This window comes from Brassica napus, chromosome C8 (assembly GCF_020379485.1).
Source record: "Brassica napus cultivar Da-Ae chromosome C8, Da-Ae, whole genome shotgun sequence".
Classification (NCBI taxonomy): Eukaryota; Viridiplantae; Streptophyta; class Magnoliopsida; order Brassicales; family Brassicaceae; genus Brassica; species Brassica napus.
The window spans coordinates 47360949-47385839 of NC_063451.1; the positions used below are offsets into that span (position 1 = coordinate 47360949).

At 32.5% G+C, this 24891-nt stretch overlaps 4 protein-coding genes across 4 annotated transcripts; 2 read left to right on the forward strand and 2 right to left on the reverse strand.

The window, feature by feature from the left end:
- The first annotated feature begins 207 nt into the window (after positions 1-207).
- On the forward strand, positions 208-3049 carry LOC106414769 (ervatamin-B-like). Its single transcript, XM_013855355.3, has 2 exons — positions 208-2098; positions 2251-3049. Exons 1-2 carry the CDS (start codon positions 1636-1638, stop codon positions 2829-2831), a joined length of 1044 nt encoding a protein of 347 aa, XP_013710809.1. The 5' UTR covers positions 208-1635; the 3' UTR covers positions 2832-3049.
- A 7476-nt stretch (positions 3050-10525) lies between these two features.
- Positions 10526-13810, reverse strand: LOC106415203 (sugar transport protein 1). Its single transcript, XM_013855840.3, has 4 exons — positions 13427-13810; positions 12832-13154; positions 11579-12208; positions 10526-11157 (listed from the first exon to the last, which is right to left on the reverse strand). The coding sequence occupies exons 1-4, from the start codon at positions 13557-13559 to the stop codon at positions 10678-10680; spliced, it is 1566 nt and encodes a 521-aa protein (XP_013711294.2). The 5' UTR covers positions 13560-13810; the 3' UTR covers positions 10526-10677.
- A 3724-nt stretch (positions 13811-17534) lies between these two features.
- On the reverse strand, positions 17535-19573 carry LOC111208465 (syntaxin-125). The gene is made up of 2 exons (XM_022707454.2): positions 18970-19573; positions 17535-18885 (listed from the first exon to the last, which is right to left on the reverse strand). The coding sequence occupies exons 1-2, from the start codon at positions 19431-19433 to the stop codon at positions 18453-18455; spliced, it is 897 nt and encodes a 298-aa protein (XP_022563175.2). The 5' UTR covers positions 19434-19573; the 3' UTR covers positions 17535-18452.
- Positions 19574-20152: 579 nt separating this feature from the next.
- Positions 20153-23248, forward strand: LOC106414081 (endonuclease 1). Its single transcript, XM_013854793.3, has 9 exons — positions 20153-20382; positions 21147-21327; positions 21442-21549; positions 21667-21722; positions 21840-21923; positions 22009-22104; positions 22201-22265; positions 22339-22412; positions 22905-23248. The coding sequence occupies exons 1-9, from the start codon at positions 20257-20259 to the stop codon at positions 23024-23026; spliced, it is 912 nt and encodes a 303-aa protein (XP_013710247.1). The 5' UTR covers positions 20153-20256; the 3' UTR covers positions 23027-23248.
- The last annotated feature ends 1643 nt before the right edge of the window (positions 23249-24891 follow it).

The following is a 24891-nucleotide window of genomic DNA, read 5'->3' on the forward strand; positions in this document are numbered from 1 at the left end:
TGTAGTATCAATATAAATATTTTATATAAAATGAGAGATGTAAACTAGAAATATATGGTTAATTATACATATGTTCGGTTATCTTCGGATATCCATTCGGGTTCGGATATTACCCGTTCGGGTTTGGATATCCAATCTTTCCTAATTCAATACCCGTTCGGATATTTTGCTACTTCGGTTCGGATTTTGGTTCGGTTTTTTTGGATCGGGTTCGGGTGCGGCTTCAGATATCGGGTAAAGTGCCCACCCCTAACCACACTCACCTACGAGGCCGAATAAATAAACTAATAGTATACATTTATTTTATAAGTTTTACTTTTATATTAAGTTTTAAAAACTATATTGAATAGTTTTGGTTTAAAGTTTTATAAAGTAAAAATTATACTGTTAGTTAAATATATAAATATTTTAATATTCATTTATTCACCCTAACCGCAAACGCCAGTGAAAACCAGATATGATGAAGTTTAGAGCGGTTCGAGACGATTTGTAGCGTTTTGTGTGATTGTTGTAGAACATCAAAATCCCTACAAACCGCAAAAGCTACGTTTGTGGATGGTAGCACAAAACTAGTCATACCCTTAACAAAGTGAAATGAGCTGTCTTTATAGTTATATTTTAAGTTTTTATAATTTAAATTAAGATAGTTTAATTGTTTATATATTTAAATTAGACCAAGTTATCTACAATTAAAATTTTCTTATAAGATTTATTTGTTTGCTGGGAAATAGATATTAGATTGTTCTAGGATTAGTTTTCACTTATATACATTATATGTATAATTTTTGGAATTAAACTTTCAGATTTTAACTGAATAAATTAAAATATCAGCAATCAATTAAATTAAAACAATTTATGAAACTTCACATATAAATGACATGTAGGAAAAAATAATTTAAGTAATATTTTTAGTAGGATAGATACTAATATATTAAGGGATTTATTGTTACACATCTTTCTATTTATTTTTATTTTTTATCTTTCTATATATTGTGATTTCTTATCCTTCTATATATGGGGTCAAAAAAAAATCCTTCTATATATTGTTATTTTTTTATCTATTTATATTAAGAATGAAATCATGATGATATACAGTTCCTCTATTTACAAAGAGTGTTATTTTATCACATTTCACACTATTAAAAAATTGCAAAAAACACTAATCTCCATTTTTAATGTATAATTAATAAAATAAAAATGATGTAAAGTAGAATTTTGTTGGTTATTTAAAAGGACAAAAATATGTAAATCCATATTTGAAATGTAAAATGACATTTAAAAAAAACAAAAAAAAAGAATAATCATAGAGTGACATTTTTTTATGAAACATAATGAGTATAATAGCAATACGAGGAAAGTAGACTTGCTAAAAATCAAATTAAGGAAAATTGTTCTCCAAAGATTTCGAAGCAAGCAGTGCAAACTACCATCACCACCTAGAGTCAACTTCCATTGCTTTCCAAATAACAACACTTATCCGTCACTCTATAAATACTCTTTCTTCCTGTTATCACTTCCTCACCACAGCAGAACAAGCCATATACATACATATACATAATTCAAGACAAGGAAAACACATTCATACGTTTTTGTGTAAACTTGGAATTCTTATTTATCGGATCCATAATAGTCAAAATGGTCTTGCGAGTGTCGTATGTTTTGGTGGTTCTAACCATTCTTTCCATGGATCATAGGATCTCTCAAGCCACATCCCGTGTTGCCTTTCAGAAGCTATCCATTGCTGATTACTTCGAACAATGGATGATCCAGTTCTCTCGAGTTTACGTCAATTCACTCGAGAAACAGATGAGGCTGGAAGTGTTCGAGAAAAACTTGGAATACATTGAGAACTTCAATACTAAGGAGAATAAAAGCTACAAACTTGGTGTCGACGAGTTCACGGATCAAACTGACGAGGAGTTCCTAGCCACCCACACCGGTCTCAGTGGCATTAGTGCAATTTCATCATCCGAAGTGGTTGATGAATCGATGTCATCTTGGAAATGGAACGTCAGTAATATCATTGGATTCTATGCCACGAGCAAAGACTGGAGATTGGAAGGAGCTGTAACACCTGTCAAAAACCAAAGAAGTTGTTGTAAGCTCGCTGGACTTATATATATTATAAACAGTCTCTACAGATTAGAAAAAACAATGTAGTAATTAAACTCCACATAAAAGCTTAATACCCAAGTCAGGGTGATCATTCTAGGTTTCTAACAATGAAGTAATCATTATATGCGCATGCAGTTGGTTGTTGGGCGTTCTCGGCGATTGCAGCGGTGGAAGGTCTGACAAAGATTTCCCAAGGAAAGCTCGTATCACTGTCCGAACAGCAACTTCTAGATTGTGACAAAGCTAACCACGGTTGCAAGGGAGGATTAATGGACAAAGCTTTCAACTACATAGCACAAAAAGGAATTACTGGAGATGACGATTACCCTTTCCTAGAGGAAGATGGGATTTGCCAGTTCGAGGATGAACCCGTCATTAAGATCAGAGGTTACCAATGCGTTCCACGCAACAACGAGCTTGCTTTGCGCGAGGCAGTATCGAGACAGCCCGTCTCCGTTGGAGTGGCTTGGCATTTGGACAGTATCATCCATTACTCAAGCGGAGTGTACGATGAGCCTTACTGTGGTATCAACATGAACCATGCGGTGACTATTGTAGGGTACGGGACGAGCCCTGAAGGGAAAGATTATTGGCTGGCTAAGAACTCTTGGGGTGCGAGTTGGGGAGAGAATGGTTACGTTAGACTCCGTAGAGATGTGGAGTGGCGTGAAGGCATGTGTGGTCTGGCTCAGTATGCTTGTTATCCGGTTGTTTGACTAGCTTGTTCGATGATATGATAAACTGAAATGATCAAACATTATGTAGTTTGGTCTATTTTATGATTTATTTAAATGTGGTCTTAAACTATATCGCAAATTACGGTTGACCATAAGCTTTATAATGCTCATATTATTGCTCAATATAATAAAAGCAACAATTAGTTGTCACCCCATCCCTTCGAAATGTATTTTGAAAATTTTCTATACATACTTTTTTTTTTGTCAACATCCATTATATATGATTTATTCTTGGGTTCACCTCATAGGGTGAACCTCTAGATTCACTGAATTTCTTTATTTCATATTTGATATCTTTTAAAAAAAAACAAAATATTGGCAAGTTATATTATGTTTTTAAAATAAAAAAGTAAAAAAATAGTAGTTACAGAAAAAAAGAATTAAAAAAATATTTTTAACGTCGTCAGCAAAACAATAAACCCTAAATCCTAATCCCTAATCCCTAAACCTTAAACCCTTGGGTAAACCCTAAACCCTTGAGTAAACTCTAAATCCTTGGATAAACCATAAACCCTTGGATAAATCATAAACTCTAAATAAAATCACTAAACCCTAAAACTCTAAACCCTAAACCCTTGAGTGTTTTAGTGATTTTGATTTAAAGTTTAAGATTTATCCTAGAGTTTAGGGTTTACCCAAGGGTTTAGGGTTTAGGGTTTCGGATTTAAGATTTAGGGATTAGGATTCAGGGTTTAATGTTTTGCTGACGACGTTAATTTTTTTTTTTTGTAATTACTACTATTTTTTATTTATTTATTTTTACATTTTAATTTTAAAAAGATAATATAATTTGACAATATTTTGTTTTTTTTTTAAAAGATATCGAATTTGAAATAATGAAATTCTAGTGGTTGTTGAACCTAGAGGTTCACCCTAGGGGGTGAACCCAAGAATAAGTCATTATATATTAAAAGAGAAACATGGGCATTTAATATGTTCTCATTATATTCGCCACGTAACAGTTTCACAGCGATTAGAGAATAAATACGCTGATGTGTCACGTGCAAAGAGCTTTTCACCCAAATTCTGCATAAATGTATTCACACTATATACTATTTTATGTTTTTTCAGTATAAACTCAAATGCATGATTCTAGGGGTTATACAAACGTTTTACGTAAAAAGACAATTTGCAAAACATTCTCTAATTTATAGGCCTATTCTATTGTTACTTAATTTTATTTTAAGAATTTTATCTTTCATGTGTTATTTTGAACAAAAATATATTTTTAATGTTAATTAACGGTATCTTTATATATTAATCAACCATTTTTATATATTTTTATATACACATTCATGTAGGTGTGGACACGAATCTGATATTTGGAGTTTTGGAGGTATTGTGTTCCGATCTGTTTCGTCCGAATAATCAATTATCAGATCCGATTCGGTTCGTAGCCATATGGATACTCGGTGTCCCGGATATCCGGAAAAAATTAGATTTTTAACCGGTATTCGTTTCGATCCGTATAAATAAATTAAAATCTAAATAATATTAAATAATAAAAATTTATTACAAAAAAAATATTTACTTTTTAGAATACTAATAACTTATTTAATAAATTTAGTAAATAAAAGTATTGTAAGACATATAAAATTTAATATTTATATAACTTATATATTTAATTCATTAAATATATGTATATATATGCATTGGATCGGATATCCGTTTCAGAAAATATTAATATTTGTGATTTGCTTCATTTTTACGGATATTACATATTATTCGCTTCGTAGAGCTACATATATCCGTATTTTTCTATTCGAATCGAAAAGGATAACAAATCGAATCAAGATTTACGGATATTTTTCTCAGCCCTACATACATGTGCACATTGACTTGAACACCTATATAAATAAATATTCACTACAAGTGAAGATTCTAATTCTCTTGGAAGTTGGAATATTCTTTTTAATGTTTCCTTTCACCATCGATCAAATTGTAATGAAATGATTTATCTTGGTAATTTTCTTTTCTTTTTTTCAATTATTATCTAAATTTGATTTGATTTTTCATGCATTTAGAAATTATAATATGAAACCATTGGTTCGACATCAGGACTGTCTAAAATTCATATAACATGAAACCAAACATATAATAATATTTTTTGGTTATCATCGAAAAAAATAAAAAATCACAAGTATTTTAACAGAATAAACAAAATAAATATTGATTTAGAATGATTGTTATATTTTAGTAGATTAAACACCAAAAATCTAATCTAAAACTGGACCGATATCCAGATTAAACAGATCTAATGTCTTCTTATTTTAAAAAATAACAAAATTAATAATTTTATTCCGCACAAGACGCGGGTTATTACCTAGTAAGGATAAAAGCATACACTTAAAAAACATATTAACTTCATATTTTGTTATATTTTACTGGAGATAATTTGGATGGAAAGATGTATCTGTTAATCCAAATTGTATATGTTAATCAAAACTGGTTAATGTATACTTGAATGGTAAATGTATACGATTGTTGAAAAAGATGATTCAATTCAATAAGTAAACACCTTTATAGTTGCAATTCTTCAAAAGATCAATAATAATATGCTGAGTTGAGTCATTGTTCGCTTCTAGAGAACCTTAAGCGATCCAACCGGAGTTACGTCTCCAAATTTTGTCAATTACGAGTCTATAAATGGTTGATTCTTTTAATTTTCTGAATTCTTTAATAGTTAACTAATTGAACGATCTCGGTGGACCCAATGATAGTGGGGTGTATTCTTGTGTTCTTTAGGTTTGAACGGTATTGCAATAGCTTTGAAGGGTTCTTACTATTTGGAACTTGCTTAAATTTTTTGTTGAATAACAAGTCTTTGTCTGTTATTTGGCGGCTTCGTTTGGTTCTACAACTAACCAAAGATATAAACCGTATATAAAATATCTTTTATTGTCCATTCATTTGTTTTCTTGATCTTATTTCCTCAGTTTGACATAAATCGTATATAAATTATCTTATAGAGACATTAATATCAACTATTTATTCAGAACTATAATGATTTTATTATTAAGTAATGATGAAAAAAGTAATTTAGATAACAAATATATAGCTATGTTGTTTTCTAACATTATTTAATCCATAAGTACTCGATATATATATTTCACCACTTAAAAAATATAGTAAACCTTGCAGAGAAATGATTTAGTTTTAGTTTTAGTAAAATGTAAATTAGAATATATTCATGAATAAAAGTACATTAATGAGCCAATAATATGCCTATGAATTTTGTATTCAAATACATTTGTTGTAGACCAAAAGTCTTTATGATTTTAGTAGAAATCTTAAAGGATTTATTTGGTAAGTATTATGAACACACAAAAGGAAAATTTGGAGTATTTTTGTTCTACTCTGGCAGGGATGTAAAGCAATTTATTCTCATCTCTACAATTACAGTGACAGCAACAGGTGAAAAGTTGATGTGCCGCTTCCAATATGAAAGAGTTTTCTTCCTAAAAAACCTGCAAAACATAAACATATATTTTCTTTTAATGATAATATTCATTTTCTATAATAAATAACAAAAAAGTATACTAGGTGAGTTTACCTCGAGTGTAGAAATCAAATTGATCAAGTAGTCATAATCATGTTTGAAATGGCGGCGGCCCACCTCTATGGAGACTCTTTCTTCTCTGATGATGATGTTATCTTCTTTCTTCTTAAAACTTATGATCATCCTCCTCTTGAAATGTCATAACAATTTCAGTGTTACAAAATTAAATTAACTAAAAACTAACCTCAATTGTGAAGCTCTCAGTACTTATTATAATGGTCTTTGTGACATATGTTTGTAGACTTCTATCATAGATGCATGTGGAGATTTTCTAATACGTATCCTCACTTTCTGGAAAAGCTATTTATAATTCATTCACATTTCCCAAAATTTGTGGACATGATAAGAACAATATCAAAATTAATCATTGTAACAAATAAACTAATTAAATTAACCTCACTTGTGAACCTCTAAAATGTACTTTTAATGTCACTCGTGACCATTGTCCATAAACTTTTATCTTGGATGCAAATTATTGTTTTTTGATAATTTCTCTTACTTTCCATGAAATTTATGTAGCTACTGTTAAAGGATCTCAAAGTATCGGCAATAAACGATTGTAAGAGGTTTTTTTTTCTTAAAGAACAATTCATTTGGATGCATGATCATGCATATTTGACCTAGTTATGTATTATCATTGCTTGTAAGAGGTTTAGGAAAGAGACCAAGTAGAAATTTGTAAACTATTAGTTGTAACCTGATCTAATCGATAAATGAATCTAACTACTCAAAACTTTTAATTTGAAAATAATTGAACATAACACCTAAAAACCATCGTTTGTGGTAATATTCGTAGAACTACATGAAATTATTATATGGTTTTTAATGAGAAGAAAAAGTCTTTTAGCTAGACTTGGGGCTTTCCCAAGCTATTATTATGCGTTTTAAAAACACATTGGATATTGATAGAAAAATCAATCGAGGTTTGTGTCAAAATCGTTAAGGTTAAGAAATAATTTAGAACCGCTAAGATCAGAATGTGATCTTAAGTTAAAGTAACCATATTAATTGTTTCTTCAATGTTCATGAGTTCATCTGTTTATATATCTCACATATTAACTTCATATTTTATCATATTTTATTGGAGATAAATTGGATCAGAACACTATAAAAAAAATTCACATTGATAGCACATTATTATAGCACGTTTTACTGAACTGCTATCGTATGTGCGTTTAAAATTTTCGTACTATATAATAGCATTCGATAAACGATAAGATAGAGTGAAACCTAAAATAACACTTAATTAATGCTATTTTAAAGATTAAGTGAGCGGGAATATAAATCACTCATTCCGCCAATACTTAGCGAAAAAAATTATACTTAAAAGCCAAAATATTATTTAAGCGGATTCCATAATACTTTCAAAGACATATAATAGCATTTTTCTAACGCTAAGAAAAGCTATTTTCTAACATTATATTTCAAACAATATAACTCTAAAGTTAAACTACATACCAAATCATAAGCTCTTTTTTATATTTAAACACAATTTGTAATTTCCAAAATTCTTTAATTTTATAACTAAATATTAACATTTATATTTAATAATTCATTTTAACATTTATAACCCCTAAATTAAAAATTTAAATTCCAAACCCTATATCTAAACTCCAAACCTATTCCACAAACCTCAAATATACTTTAAACCCTATGTACTATACCAAAAATTGAAATATACACTGTAAAACTAATATTTTTCAAATTAAACATCAAATCTTAACATATAAATTACAAACACTACAAACACCTAAACATGTTTTTAAAAAAGTTCTAAAATCAAAACATAAACTTTAAATTTCTAATCTTTTTATACTATAACCTCAAATCTTAAAATTAAAATCAAAATTTCATCTTTTTAATCTTATTCTATAACTTTCAAAACACAAACCTTAAATCTTCATTCTATAATTCATCTTCATTCTATAATTAAAGTCTATTTTGAAACATAAACCATACTTCTCAAACATTGTCTTGATCATATACCTTACATAAAACAAACTCACCATACCTTTTATATACTATTAAAGCTTAAATAAACTAAACATAATAAATAATACACTCGTCGAAGACATGAAAGAAAACAAATACTCTTAATTTTCTATTAGTTAAGATAGTGATGTGAGGATCGCCATTTTTGACCATTGATTAATTATAATCAATGGTTCAAATCCAATTTTTGTGTGTATCTTTCTCTCTCTCCAAGATTTCCTCTCTCAACTTATTTTTCTTCTTTTCTTCCAATCTTCTTCTCTCCAGAATTTTGTCTCTTCGACAATCAATTTTTCATGTCTCAATCTTTAACAATCTCTCACATCCTTCTTCTCCATTGCTTCTCTCTCAATTATCTCTCAACAACGACGACGCCAACGAGGAGCTCTGGTGTGACCAGCCCCTGAGTCATTCGCAAGCAGAGGAAGAAAAGCTCTGGTGTGAAAAGATTTACGGGTTGAGTTTGACGGCGGAGGAGGCAGAGACGGACATGGATTCTCCACCTCTACAAAGGAGGGAGGGGAAGAAGACACGACGCCGGCGAGATGGCGAAAGAAGATGGAGGAGAGGAAGATCTGGTGGAGACGACAACAGCGAGCAGGTCCGAGCTCTGGTGTGGAGAGGACGGTGACGACGGTGAGCAGGTCCGAGCCAAGGAAGAAGACGCGACGGCATGTGGAGGCGTAAGAAGAAGAAGCGGCGGTTTAACTAGGGTTAATTTTTTAGGTTTTGTTTTAATATGATTTAGATTTGGTTTAGCATAGAGTTAGGGAAATTGTAGTGGTTTAACTTTATTTTTTAATATCTGGTTTAGTTTAGTAAACCAGAATTTATTTGTACACCAATTTAAATTTATAAATAAAATTTATTTTATTTTTAATTATAAATTAATTTTCAGTTTAATTTTTAATTATTTATTTTTAATTATAATTATTTGTGGTTTATTGTACAAAAGATCTATTATAGCACCAATATATGAATCGCAATGAATTTGTAACAAAAAAATAGTGCTATAATTAAAGTTAATAACAACCTTCAAGTATTGCTATCATATCTGCATATTTCGCAGCATTTTAAAAATGCTATCGTAGAGGAGTACCTATTATGGCTGCCAATGACATAGCATATGAGAAAACGTTATGGCCTATTATGGCTGTCGATGACATAGCATATGAGAAAACGCTATGAAAAGATTACCATAGCGTTTTTCGTGAGCTAAAAATGTACATATTTCTTGTAGTGGAAATATGTATATTTTAGTCAAAATTGTATATGTTAATCAAAACTGGTATAATTGAAACTCATGTGAAGACTAAATGAAAATACTTGAATAGCAAAAAAATCTCAATATTATTGTAGTACCTTTTATTTATGCATTATAGTTATTAGGAAAGTTTATATTATGTATTATGTGTAAATTTATGGATAGTAATATCATGTTAATGTTACTAGTTTTTATCTTATATTTTGTATCAAACACAAATCAATGATGTATTTATTCTCTATTTTTTCATACTTTTGAAAGGAAAAACAAAAACAAAAACAAAATAAAAGAGGACTACTTGATTTTTTTTTTTTTGACAACAGGACTACTTGATGTTTTGATCAAACAAAATATAGTCAGGATTGAGAAAGTGCAGGAGCACCTTTAACAGTAAAATCTCTTAATGGATGTTCTCAGTAGCTTTTTGTTAATATTTTCAGACAACTTATTAATTTAATTATATTTTATTTTATTTTTAATAATTTAACCAATTAAAATGAAACATAAGACAAATGAGTATTTTGAATAGTTAAACTCATAAGAACAGAGGGTTCTTCCGGTTCATGGCGTGCTCGGAGGTTGGATAGTTCTCTAGATGTCTCATATGAGATACTACTTTGTCTATCTCCTAATCTCGTTATTTTTTATATGAGAATTCCATTTAGAAGCTATTGTTAGAAAGTGTTAGCGCATTAGTAATAGTGCCAGGAAGCAGGTTTCTTTGTATTTCCGATTCAATTTTCTTGTATGGAGTGTTATTCTTTCAATATGAATATCTTAGATTTAGAGCTTTTACGGCTTTGTAATATATGTATTATGAAGTAAATTTAACAACAACTAGAAAATAGGCTGAAGATATAAAAAGAATCATATGCATACTTTCATCACCATGTAATACTGAATTATATAAACATAAATATATCTAGACTAATACATTTTTTCTTTACCGAAATTAGAAATTTCATATCTTTTTTCTTAAAATTTCGTCATTTAAAACAAAGTAAACAAAATCAAACATGTTTAGTTCCTTGGTTGCTGCTCTTGCCCATCTGAAGCCCATTTCCATACTCACCATCCTCCACAAACCTTGACCAATACCAATGTGACCTCCACACTTGTCCCATTTCCTCTATCGGAATCCCTTTCGTCTCCGGCAAGAATATGTAGACAAAGATCGACATCACCACAACGAAGAAGGCAAACACAAGGAATAAACCGAATTTCAAATGGCAAAGCATCGTCAAGAAAATCTGCGCGATTATAAACGTGAAGATCATGTTCACCGACACCGTGATACTCTGCGCCGCCGACCTTATCTCCAACGGGAAGATCTCACTAGGTACTAACCACCCTAGCGGACCCCATGACCACGCGAAACCCGCCACATAGATGCATATAAACGTTACAACCACTATAGCATACCACTTTGGTAGCTCACCAGGGGTCCCGTCTACCCCAAACTTGGCCCCGATGCATGCAGCAACCACAGCCTATAGTCACACAAGAAAAAATGAACACCATATTTTCATTAGTGTAATGGATAGACTAATGCATGCAAATAGATTTTGAAAACCATCTGTACGACTATACATGAGGTCTAAACCATGATATATAAAGGATTCTATCTAACGATAATTGATATCTAGACATACATTTACGTCAGCATGAATTCATTATTTTTTCTTGGTCAACTTTTTTTGGTCAACGTCAGCATGTATTCGTATATCTATATTCTTACCCAATAAAATCACTCTCTAGGCACATATAAAGTCAAGTATAAGTTCATATCATGATATCAAACGATTTATATCCAATTATGTTTATATATGTTCATAGATCATGACTTCATATGATAAGTCAAATATGTTTATGTCCGATAAATTAAGAAAGTAGATATATGTGTTTCCTTACCTGGCATATTAGCATTTGTGTACCGCCTTCAAGAAAGAGAAACCTACGTCCCCACTTGTCAACACCGTAGATCGACACAAGCGTGGCGGCGACGTTAACCGAGCCAGTTACCACGGCTGACATGAGAGACGCATCGGTCGTGAAACCAATGGTGTTGAACAAAACGGGAGCGTAAAACATAATCACATTGATTCCAGTGAGCTGCTGAAAGAAAGGAATCATAATGGCCATGGTGAGATGAGGCCGGTACTTACGGCGGAGGAGGTTTGTCCACGGATGCTCTATCGACTGAGACTCTTTACTAGCTGCTACTAAATCGTCAAACTCTTGGCTGACGTCATCGACGCCACGGATTCTTCTGAGCTTGGTTTTGGCCTTCTCGTGCTGGCCTCGCTCGATCATTGAGTTAGGAGTGTCAGGGAGGACCAAGGAGCCGAGTGTTATGATAAGAGCAGGGACCACCGCACCACCGAGACTGAGCCGCCATCCCCAGCCGCCTTTGATTTTGGCAAAGAAGTAGTTGAGTACTTCGGCTACTAGGATTCCGATAGTAATCGAAAGCTGGAAGCCGATGTTTAGCGCTCCTCTATATTTGTATGGAGCCATTTCAGATAGGTATAGTGGCACAGACTGTAAATATAAAAATTATAACATGTAAACATGTTAGGTCAGTTACGTAAATATGTTATAACCTCAAGAAGATACGGTCCGAATATGACCTTTTCTAACTAAAGATCCGTATCAATGAATGATCAAAAAGTTATAATATACGATATGACGTCAAAAACTATGTATTAACTGATTAAATAACTGAAAAAAGGAGAAAGAGACGTCACGTGTTTAAAGAACAGACCATGTGCAATTGTGGATATTCAGCCGAAAATAAATCAATAAGAAATTAAATAATTGTTGTATCATATAATATAATGTGGAAAGTAATGAACGTTGTTGTAAACTGATAGTAAAAGCAAGAGAAAAATAATAATGTCAACTTGACCTAATTATTTGATGATTATGTTCAAAGGAAGTGGTTGGTCCATGACTTTTTTAAAACCAAGGTACATTTATAGCGAAATAAATATAAGATTCAGTTCACTGAATTTATAAGATACCACGTAGAAAGTTTGTCCAATTTGATTTTTTCTACTCGTGACTTTAATATGAAAATGAACAATATATAATTTTACTATTATGGTTAGTAATAGTTGTTAAAATCATCATAGCTGAAGTTTATGGTTATATTAGTAACAGACCTGATTAGCGAAACCGATACCAAAACCAAGCAAGATACGGCCGACGATGAGCATCCAAACGTGTTTAGCAAAGCCATTGATGAGAGCTCCGGCGCAGAAGAGTATACCGCCGAAGAGCATCGAGAGCCGTCGTCCGAACTTCCTCGTCACGGTGGAAGCCACCAGCGACGAAATTAGCGCTGCCAAATACAACGACGAAGTGAACAGCGTAAGCTTAGGACTATCGTATTGACAGTACTGATTCGTTGTCGCGTCTTCTTGCTGTTTACGGTAAACCGACGGGAAAAATCGACGGAGAAAAGACGGCATCGACGTCACACCACCTGTTATATTAAAATTGATCAGACAGGGTTTTCATGACTGTATAGAAACATATGGGGATATTTAATAAAATATTTTAAAAATCTGTAAGTTTGATGATTATGTGTTTTTTTAGTCATATGGGTGTTTATGAATGTAGAGAAACATCAGAGGCAGTTTTGTTGATGTTTCATTATGGAACCACTATTAAAGTTTTGGACATGGGGATGTATGATATCTAAACAGATACTTGTGGGATGAAAATGTAAAAGCTGAGAAATAGTGAGATACTTACCAGAGATACCAATATCGTATCCGAAGATGAGACCACCCATGGCAGCGACAACGCAAGTGAAGAGAACAAAGGGAGTGAGTTTGCCGGGATAAGCCTTTTGGCCATCTCCGGCAACAAATCCACCGGCAGGCATATTTGAAAGAAAGTTTAAAAGAGAACCCTGAAGTTTTTAGTTTTTTTTATAACCCCTCTCTTTTGCTAAGATGTAAGCGAAATTGAAAAGAAGTTTGATGGAGAGATCAGACATCACTTGAAAGAGTTATTTATATAGACAGTGGGGAAGAGAAGGTTATGGTTCCGTATAAGTGTTGAGCTGTATTTGATTATTTTCAGAATAATATGATGTTTCTCGTAATTAATTTTTTTGCTAATTATCCACATCATAAGATAATTGAATAAGGTTTCGCTGTTTCATGATTTTGAGCAACTTGGTGACCGCTGTGTGAACATGCTTTTATATTATTATTTTTTTATTTTTTCTTAGTGAACTTATTACAAATGTTAGTACGTAGCTTGGTTAGAGCATAGTTATGATAGGATATTTTCTCATATTTCTCCTATAAAACAAAAATGAGCATAACCCTATTTACTGTGCATAAAGTGATAAATTTTAGGTGATAACCGTTTGTCAGATGAATAATGAAGTGTGTCATAGTAAGAATAATCATGATTCATGAAACAGAATAATCATGATTTATGAAACGTTTTAGAAATGGTTTTAGTAAATTTCATAAAGTGAACAGGTATCTAAACAAATTAAATCCAACCAAAGCTGACAAATCAATTTTCTAAAGTTGTGGGGTTGTCATAACTGTGTAATGTGGATGTGAATAATATTCTCGCATATGTCCGCATGACTGTAAAAGTGTAAATCAAATACAATTCTTACTTCTTCTTTTTTGTCATCTTACAATTTTTACTTTTAAGACCCACTTGATGGTTCAACGGCTCTATCCATTTCCTGATACCCATCCAGTAATTTCCAAAATAGGCTCAAACAAAACATTTATAGAACTATATGTTACAAAATAAACATCTATAGAACTATGACATAGTACAATCGTACCATTATACCACTCATATCAATTTTTTAATACGTTCAACATAGTACTCTAGAGTATGTACTGTACTTTGTACCCTTAATTTGACTAATATCAGTTTATACGTATTAATTATCGTGGAAATAAATTCACTATCGATTACTTGAAAACCAGATAACGGTAACGTTAATAAATAGTTTATGACTTGTTATCATGGCATTAAACGTAACCCAAAAGAAGAGTCGAGGTCGGTGGACTGGGTGGCAGAATTAATTGTACAAGTCATATACTAATCAGCAAGGATCGCACTTCATTCGACGCTCCAACTAGTTGGCTTTATCTATTTGGATAACATTAAATTTTGTTTTGGATACATGTTTCTATAATTAACTTGTTTCATGGGATGCAGCATGGTTTTTCTTATAACGTGACCTCAAATCTTTCTTTACAGATGTAAAGTTTTTTGTTCACAAATAGTTGTTTTTTCGACCACTCAAATATCTGGTTTGCAAGAAACAACATAACAATGCACCAATAGTTACGTGGAACTCTTATCCATATTCTTTCTAAGTTTGAAATTTGTTTCTAACGTTCACATATATATAATTCCGTGATATAAGGATACATTCATACGTATGAAATATATACAATAATTATAATAAAATAAAAATATTTTGTTTCCACAATCTTACTGCATCATATATAAAATATATGTAACCATTTACTAAGAAACTTTTTAATAATGTCATGTAATCTATATAGACTTGAGTTTTTGATGTTAATTAGATTTTCTGATCAATTGGAAATATAGCTTGTAATAAAAGAGCGAATTTGGATAAAGAAAAAGTTAGGGGGAGTAGAGAAATTATTCAAAATAAAGGGTCTAGATGTAAATTTGAAAAATCTGGGCTCGTTCTTTTCCGAGACTCGTGGCACCTCATACTCCAAAATTCCTAAATAGCCCTTGAACAGGTCCCAGGTTTTTACCAAATTGTTTCTTTCTTCTTATTTCAAATCCAAACTCACGGCAAAAACAATCAAGTTTTTTTTAACATCGGCAAAAAAAAATCAAGTTACATATTTGTCAAATACGTAAATATAACTGCCACAACATTGATATTTGAAAGGAACGAATTATAACGCGTTTGTAAGAGTAAATTATGAACGTTGTGTACTGATGCGTGATAAAGAGAAGATATTTATATGTAGGACAGAGACTAAAATTTTAAAATATAAGATGGAAACAAATGGTCCCGTGTGTTATCTCAAGGGAATATAAAAAGATAAATTTCAAAAATAATATCTACGCAAAAATGAATTAAACAATAGGAGAAAAAAAATTGAAAAAATGATAAATGAAGTCAAGGTCAACTAAAGGAAGGATGGTCCCAAGTCAGTGGCGCCCATTGTGTTTGGGTTTGTTTGACTCACCGCCATGTGTCTTGACACAACGCGATAAAATATTTGATTGTTCAGTTCGATCATAAAGTGATATGTTTTGGTTTGGTTCGCGCTTGCACCAAATCAAGGGCCAATCTCTACACAGACAGCAGAAGATAAATCTGAAGGATAAAATAAGAGAGCAAACGAAGTTTCTTTTTTTTTTTGAACACATGAGCAAACTAAGTTCTATGCCGCTTTTTATGACGGATTACTTCTTTGACTTAGCTAATAGTTAGTTAGTTACATGCATCATCAAATCATTATAATGGTTTGATAAAATTCCGAATGTAAAAGAGGAAATTCTATTTTTGAAGTATAACGTAACAGTGGCTTATACTTTCCATATTCATAATAATGTGCATATCATACCATACACACATTTCAACATCCATTGAATGTGACTTGACTAGTAGTTTCTTGTGTCAATGGTAACAGAATTCTATTGAAATTAAATATAAGGCGTTGACCGACAAAACATGTTTACTCGTGCCGAACGGCTGAAACTAAGAGCATGACTATCGGAGAGTTCTTATTGTGAATTTTTTAGCGGAATATAAGAATCTGTCTCTTAACTTTTAACTAAAAAAGATAAGAACCGACTCTTAAATATTATTCCGCTACGAACATTACCCTAAGAACTCCCCAATAATCATGTTCTTGTTAAAACCCACCTCTTCCTCCTTTTCTGCAAGAGGCGAGTTTGGTGGAGTTTTTGTACTGTTCGCGGTCTCCACTGACATGTAGCGGTCCGCGATTGGTTAGTTTTTAATTTTTTTTTTTTAAAAAATAAATAAATAATAAGAACCCCAAATAGAGTTTTAGGGATAAAAATGCTCTAATGGCGCCAATCAAAGCAATTTTACAGCAAGACTTAGCTGGTCTCTCCTTCCGTTGACTTTTGATTTGTATTTATAGTTCTACAAAATAATACTTAAAACATCTTTATCCCACATACCCTAATGGGTCTCTTAATTTATTTTTAATAGTATTTAATGAGTTAATTTTGGTAAGAGACTTGATTAATAACCTTGCGACTTTTCCCCTCTCCATTGCAAGTCTCTTATTTTATGGTACTTAAAAAAAATTATTAAACATTTTTTTAATTAAAATTTAATTTTTTTTATTACATTAAACTTCTGTTCTAAAAATCGGCTGCCTAGGCGGCCGCCTGAGCGCTACGCGTCACTCTTCCGCCCCGATTTATGCCAAATCGGTTAAAAAATCAGATATCTGATTTTCTCCACCTAGACCGCCTAAATGACCGTCTAGCCGCTTAGGCGGCCGCCTAATCTATTTTTTTTATTTTTTATTTTTATTTTTAATAATATTTTTATTTATTTATTTGATATAAAATTTTATAAATATCATTTATATTCATAATTTTGATGAAAATTACACTATATTAAGTTTATATATTCTATTTGTGTGTTTTATACAATTTTAAACATGAAAATGTATTAATGTTATACACAATTAAATATTAACATGTTTTATAACATAGTAAACAGTCTAAAAATTCAGCCCCGCATAATTTCCGATTAATCCCCGAATTTTCTCTTTAGGCGTTAGGCCCAACCCGACCGCCCGACTAGCGCCTAGAGCATTCCCGAACAGGGCATAAAACATAATAAAAGATAACATTTTAAACATAGATTTTTAAATTAAAACAAAAATTACTAAAATAAACGAAAATTTATGCCATATATATTCAACCAAATCATCGACGAGACCGCGATATCATCGTCGCGGAGAGCAAGCGTATCGCCTCGGAGTCGCCTCGAGAGAAAGAGAGAAGACAAGGCGGTTTTGAGAGAGAGTGATGTTGAATGAATGACACGCGCCCCATGAAACTCGTCTCTTCCGCGTCTTCATTAAGCTACGTCTCTTGGTTAATTAGCCAATTTTTTTTTAACCTAAATACCCTAGATACGCGGAATTAGAGACCGCGATAAGGGTGCTCTTAGGAGACTAAGAATAGTTGTTCAAAAAAAAAAGACTAAGAATATTTATAAGGGGGGAAAACAATAATGCGTACATATATGCGCACACAGAGATACGTTATATACAAATAAATAAAAATAGTTAAAAAAAATTCATCACTATCGCTACTCGCAACTCGCAAGGTAATGCTTGACTGCTTGGTGTATAATCAAAAAGGCATTTCACTAAGTCCTAAATAATTTTCACATTTTAGTGTCCTGTTTTTTCAAAAAAAAAATTCTGTTATAGGTTACTTAAGTTTAGCTTCCATCAAAAGAAAACTAAGGGAAGTGATTTGTTTCCCTTGTTTTTTTTAATTATATAGAAACCCTAATACATAACATTGCCACATCAAACACTAAAGATGGAGGATAACACATCCAAAACTCAGTATTGCATTAAAAAGAATGTGATAACAAACCGGTGTTTCAAAACATTTTCTACAAATTTCTTTTCATGGTTGTTACCATAGTCTAACTATTCTCCATCGATCCCATAAAGCCAAAAAAAGAATGAATAGGGGAAGAGATATTGTGACAATCAAGATAAGCTCTCTAGCCACTTCACTTCAACATGAGCATAATATGGGGTAAAGCAGGAATAAGAAGAAGGATAAAAACAACGATAAAGAGAATAATGGCGTAACAAGTCCATTTCCTCGAGCTCTTTTGGTACTCCCTAGCATCTTGGAGCTGATCAGTCCCTCTTCTCACAAACGAGCTTGCCTTTGCCACATGACTCTCTATATTATTCAGTTGCTGCCCTTGCGCTTCCACTAGAGCCGCCATGTCCAAGAAAACTTGGTGCAACTCGAGTAGATTCTTCTCAATCTCCTTCACTGCATCATGCCTTTCTTGGATCTCAGATATAGTGTCCATGATCTGACCTCTTCCTTGCTCTTGAATCGCTTTTTGGAGAAAATTTTCACTCTCACCGCTTGCAATCAAGTTATCTACTGTTTGCTCGTCAGCTTGTTCTCCCGTTATTGTAAAATACCTGCGCAGATTCCAACAGTCATATATCCTTGGAACACAAACATAGCAATAGCTTGCGATACAAGAAACATAAAAAAGGCAAGACCTGCGCTCTACGGTTTCTTTATACTCATCGTTCATTCTTGCACGTAGACCCTGGAAACTATCCATCAAGTCCTTGAGCTTCTTCCCGAGACCGCTAACCACAGACGACCGAGTCCTATCCGTAGATGAACCGGGCCCACAACCAGGGACATTACGGCTATTAGCGTTAGCTTTCTCTAGGGCTTCGAGCTTCTGCTTAATCATTTTGACCCTCTTAAGGACCTGACCTACGTCTCCATCCATCTTAGCTCGTAGCTCCTTCACCTTCTTGGCATTGTGAACCGTCTTGCATTCTTCGTTTGAGTCTTGAAGCTTCTTATAAAGAGTCTCGATTCCTTTCATGTCATCCTTCACATTCTCGACATCCTCGAAGAATTTATCGAGGTTCATCGTTTCTTGACCTGCTTCAACATCGCCAAATTGAGCCTGGTTCCTCTTGAATGAATTTGAGAATAAGTCATTCATTTTTTTACTATTTTTTTTAGTTATGTACAATTATTATTTTCTTGTGATTTTCTTTTTAGTGCTTTTGAATGATGATCATCACCCTCGTCCTCCTCTCTGCCTGAGTACGAGGAAGATGCGAGGAGGTTTTGTTGGGAGGTTTATTTTGTTATGTTAAAATGAGAGTCACATGCAGTTTTGGTAATTGTCTAAAATTAGTTAATGGCATAACTTTTTCTTAACCAAATTAGGAAATTATCTCATTTTTTAAAACGACGTTATTACCCTAGTAATGGGCCGAGCTTAGAGCCCAATTAAAGGTCCAATATTCTGCTTTATGCATCTTTCTTCGTCCAAGACTTGGTTTTGGTAAGGTTTTGATGAGGTATCGAAAAAATCAAAATATGCTGCTGTTTCAATCTGAGTCAAATATTCAATGCGAGTATATGTAGTCGCTGTTTGTTTACATAATAAGTTGTATATGTCACGCAGGGAAGATTCTATTACAATTGAGGAATATGCTTTTAATCAATAAGATAACGACTCTTTGTTTTAATGTTGTATATCGTGTTCCTTTTGTCAACTTTACGAGAAGAACGTATGAGACTCGAAATATCTTGCTTGCACACAAACTCAACATCGCATATGTTACTTGTAGGTGACGTAACCGCTCAGACCAGAAAAACCTAACTTGTACTCCCATTCTTGTCTCTATATATATAATGTCTATGTGTGTTTTTTTCTTGCAAAATTCTATGAAGTTGTTGTAAGAAAGAGAATACATAAAAGACACTCTTATACAAGAAGACATCATTCTACACAAGATTCAAAGGTTAATTAAGACATGGCATCGGCTTTTAGATCATCTACGGCGTTGGTTCTTGTATTTGGTGTAGCGGTTTTGTGTTCCGTTACTCCTGTCCAAGGTTGGAGTAAAGAAGGTCATATTCTTACATGCCGGATTGCTCAAGTAAGTTGATGATCTATGTGTATTGGAATCAAGTACTCTAGTAATTGTCTAACCTTTTGTCAGTCATTTTGGACCGGATAATCTAAAATAGTAGAGCTAATAATTAAATAAATATTAGTTGCCACCATATATACACTTATCCAAATAGTGAAATATTAAACAAGTTACCGAAGCAAATATAATTAGCCTTAACATTTATGATCACTTCAAACTATAAATTTAGATCGTATTCGATTAAACTAATATTGCTGAAAAATGATATTGCTATGAAGTTCTACAAGCAGGTGAGAACATTTAGGCAACGGCTGCTTGAACACTGGAATTAGACTCCATCAAATTTTCTGTAGTGTATTATGGACCCGAATTCTAATTATAAACAAAAAATTGATTGTGATAACTGTATTAAACATACCTATAATAAAATTTAAAGTATGATTGACATAATAATTATTGTAATTAAAAACCGGAAAATTCCTCATTTTTACTAGTCACCCGCTCTAATATCTCATATAGATAGTTATGCATACAAGTAATTAAGACTAATGGGATATTGAGCCATATCAAATTTAAAGATTCTATTTGGCAATTCTTACAAAGTCACACCACTAAGAGCATGATTAACCTGGGGTTCTTATGATGAGTTTCTTAGCGGAAGTTAATAATCTGTTTCTTAACTTTTAATTAAAAAGACTAAGAATCCCACTTTAAGAACCTCAGGTTAATCATGGTCTAATGGAATAATGGAGTTTATGTGGTGTGAACAGAATCTTTTAGAAGCAGGACCAGCACATGCCGTCAAGAATTTACTACCGGATTACGTGAAAGGAGATTTATCGGTATTGTGTGTGTGGCCTGACCAGATCCGATATTGGTATAAGTACCGTTGGACCAGCCCTCTCCATTACATCGACACTCCTGACCAAGCCTGCTCTTACGAATACGACAGTAAGCCATAAACCGAAGTCTCTTTTACTAGTATACCTATTCCTGTTCTATCATTTTTGAGCCGTAGTTAATGAATGTGAAAAATGATTTTTTAATACTGTAAATAATTAATAGGGGATTGTCATGATCAACATGGGTTAAAGGATATGTGTGTGGACGGAGCAATACAGAATTTCACGTCTCAGCTTCAGCATTACAGCGAAGGAATATCTGATCCTCGACGTATGTGGTCTTTTGTATTCCTCCAAATATTCGTTTTGATGTGTTTTTTCACTTAACTTCCTATAAAGGATTTTTAAAACTATTTGTAACTGATTATAATCTTGTTTAATCTCACAGATAACATGACCGAAGCCCTTTTGTTCTTGTCTCATTTTGTGGGAGATATTCATCAGGTTTATTATTCCTCCCGATTCCACATTATATAGTTATTGTATATTTGTTGTTGTCAGATATTGAATTCTAACTAGCTTGTTACTGCTTAACATATTTATATATAATTCTTTTAAAAGCCGATGCATGTCGGATTCACAAGCGATGAAGGAGGAAACACGATAAAATTACGCTGGTATAGACACAAATCAAATTTACATCATGTAAGTTTTTTTATATACTTTTACAACTTTGAAGAACTTCATTACGATCAAAATTGATTACTAAATGAAAAAAAGAAATGTAAAGGTATGGGACAGGGAGATCATTCTCACGGCTCTAAAAGAATACTACGACAAGGACTTGGATCTTCTCCAAGAAGATCTTGAGAAGAACATCACCAATGTAATACACGATTCACTATATTCTACAAGGATTTTCATTTGTAATCGTTTTGTAACCGGTGACTTATACATATAATGGTTTATCATAAAATATTAGGGATTATGGAAAGACGATATATCTTCGTGGACAGAATGCAAAGATCTTCTCGCTTGTCCACACACGTAAGTTTTAAATTGTTTGGGTTGAAAACCGGTTCAATAGCTTGAAATGAATAAACTGAAAATGTATTTGTAGGTATGCTTCTGAGAGTATAGAGTTAGCTTGTAAATATGGATATGAAGGCGTGAAGTCAGGTGTAACACTATCAGGTACATCGTGTACTTTTTTTTAATCTCATACGAAACAAAATAGTTTAATTAGAAACCGAATCAAATAAATTTAACCAACCGAGTTGACTAGTATGAATTCAGTTTTGAGTTTTTATTTTAACAACTGAACCGAATACCCTCGATTCTGATTGTCAAATACACTTTGACAATATGGTATATTTGACAAATATCATTTGACAAATGTCCTCCAAACAACTTATGCATGCTTTATTATCTTAAGATTCAAAAGACTAAACAAAGTTTGAGATGTTAGAGTAGTCGTTTCAGACTAAGTATGCAAATTGGCGTTGTAAGTTTGTAATACAAGAGGAAGTCTTAACTTCAGGCTTATAAGTATAACTAACGGCGGCATTGATTAGATTTATTGTTAAGACATGATTTAATGGATTAAAAAATTTAGTTTGTTGATCTGAATAACATTGAGACTTTTTATAAGAAAAAAACTGATTCCCCTATAATACGTTTTTGCAGAGGAGTATTTCGATACAAGGATGCCAATAGTGATGAAGAGAATTGTTCAGGGAGGACTTAGACTAGCCATGGTACTAAACCGGATTTTTAGTGATAACCATGCTGATGTTGCTGCCACTTGAACCGAAACCGGACCATGATCACCTAAACATTTGATTAGGAAACTATTTGGTCATTTATAAAATTCCATAAGACTGATTGGACATTCTTTTCTTAGTAGCTATTTCCATTTGACACCTAATGCCTGCGGGGCTAGTTATTTGTATATGTGTTCAGGATTAAATCATATGTTAGTTTCATCGTATGATTGTTTTATATACTATTATTAGATTATTTAGTTGAAATGTTTTAAGTTTTTTTTTTAGAGCAAAAAAGAAGAAAATCTGAAGGAAAGGTAGAAAACCAATTCAGAGAGTATGATTATAAGATTTCTGATTCCAAAAGAGTTAAGAGGCATCCTGAATGCAAGGCTACTAAACCGAAAACCCTATCATTGATTCAATAATACCCACAGGCCACAACCATTATGCATAATGAATATATATACACACGAGCTTTATAAAAATAAATAGTATTACATACACACGAGCTGAGCATCCGGATCAAGCTATAGGAATTGGAAAAAGGAAATTAATTTTCCATTAAACATAAAGGAAATTACAACACTTTTATGTACAATCGATCCAATCAAAAATCTCTACAAGATTTTCATCAATTTTAAATCACAACTATAATTACAGTGAGCGATTGAGTACCTCACGAAATGATCGCATCAATTGAATTGACTAATCTCTCCCTCTCCATGTAAAACAATCTTCTTCTTTTTTTATGTCGATGAGGCTCTCACGGGAAGAGGAGATGATCTTATCAAAATCTCAAACGAAGTTAAGTTAGTTACGCTGTGTTGAAACATAAAAAAAACGACACTCGACTAACTCTTGAGATTATGTTATGAACACACAAACCTGTTCTACATAGCAATTTTGCTACGAAGAAGAATTCATGCATGTTCTGACAGATTAGATCTTTTGGGCTGTTAACAAAGAGTTTTTCACTATTTCTAGATGTTGGTCAAGATATTAATTATACATCTAAATAAAAATAAGCTGACTTTCTCAGAGATGGAGTGATCTTTTTTTTTTTTTTTTTTGAATTATACAGAGGTATCATGGTCCTACAGAAGTGATCCAGACTAGTTATGTGTTGCCACGTATCGGTTCTCTGTCTCTGGCGATGTTGAAATGTCGAGATGGAGTGATCTTTATAGAGACAAGAGATAAACTTTTGCATCAATTTACTATACATAATTCAATGATGTGGACTACTTTGTCATTAGAATCTATGCTTACAAACTGTTTTCTCATCACTTTTTTAAAAACATTTTCTTTATTATTAAATAGATTTTGATATGTGATGTCTCTCTATTAACAGCTTCTAGTTGGATCATATGCTACAAAAATTCGGTTAAGAAGTATTGTAACCTCTTTGCAGACATGTATGTAAATGAGTTCTCAGGGTGAACTTGTGTTTAAGAAATCGAGAGATAACATTCTATTTGAAAAAGAATTCAAGAATCTAACTTTACAAATTCCTAAAACACAATCCACTGAAAATCTTGCAATTGAGGTAGTTAATTTAATAAGCAATCTTCTCTTTCTAAATAAGTATCTATTTATGTTTATTTTCTTAATTTTTATTCTTTTGGTCTTGGATATGTCGATAGAATGGCATTTTGATCAGTGTTTTCCATGTTAATGAGTTGGTTCTATAGAGACTTACCGGATAGATATGTTGGTATCACACAAAATCTCTAGTTGTACACAGATTTGTGAAGCGAATGGTGCTTTCTAAAGAAGATTGCTCTTCTCTTATATTCAGAGATCTGTGGAAAGTACTTAAACCTATTATCTAATAAAATGTTTTCAAAAGATATGTTTCTATCTTATGATTAACTTAAAACCAAATTCAAAATGTGATATTGAGTTAA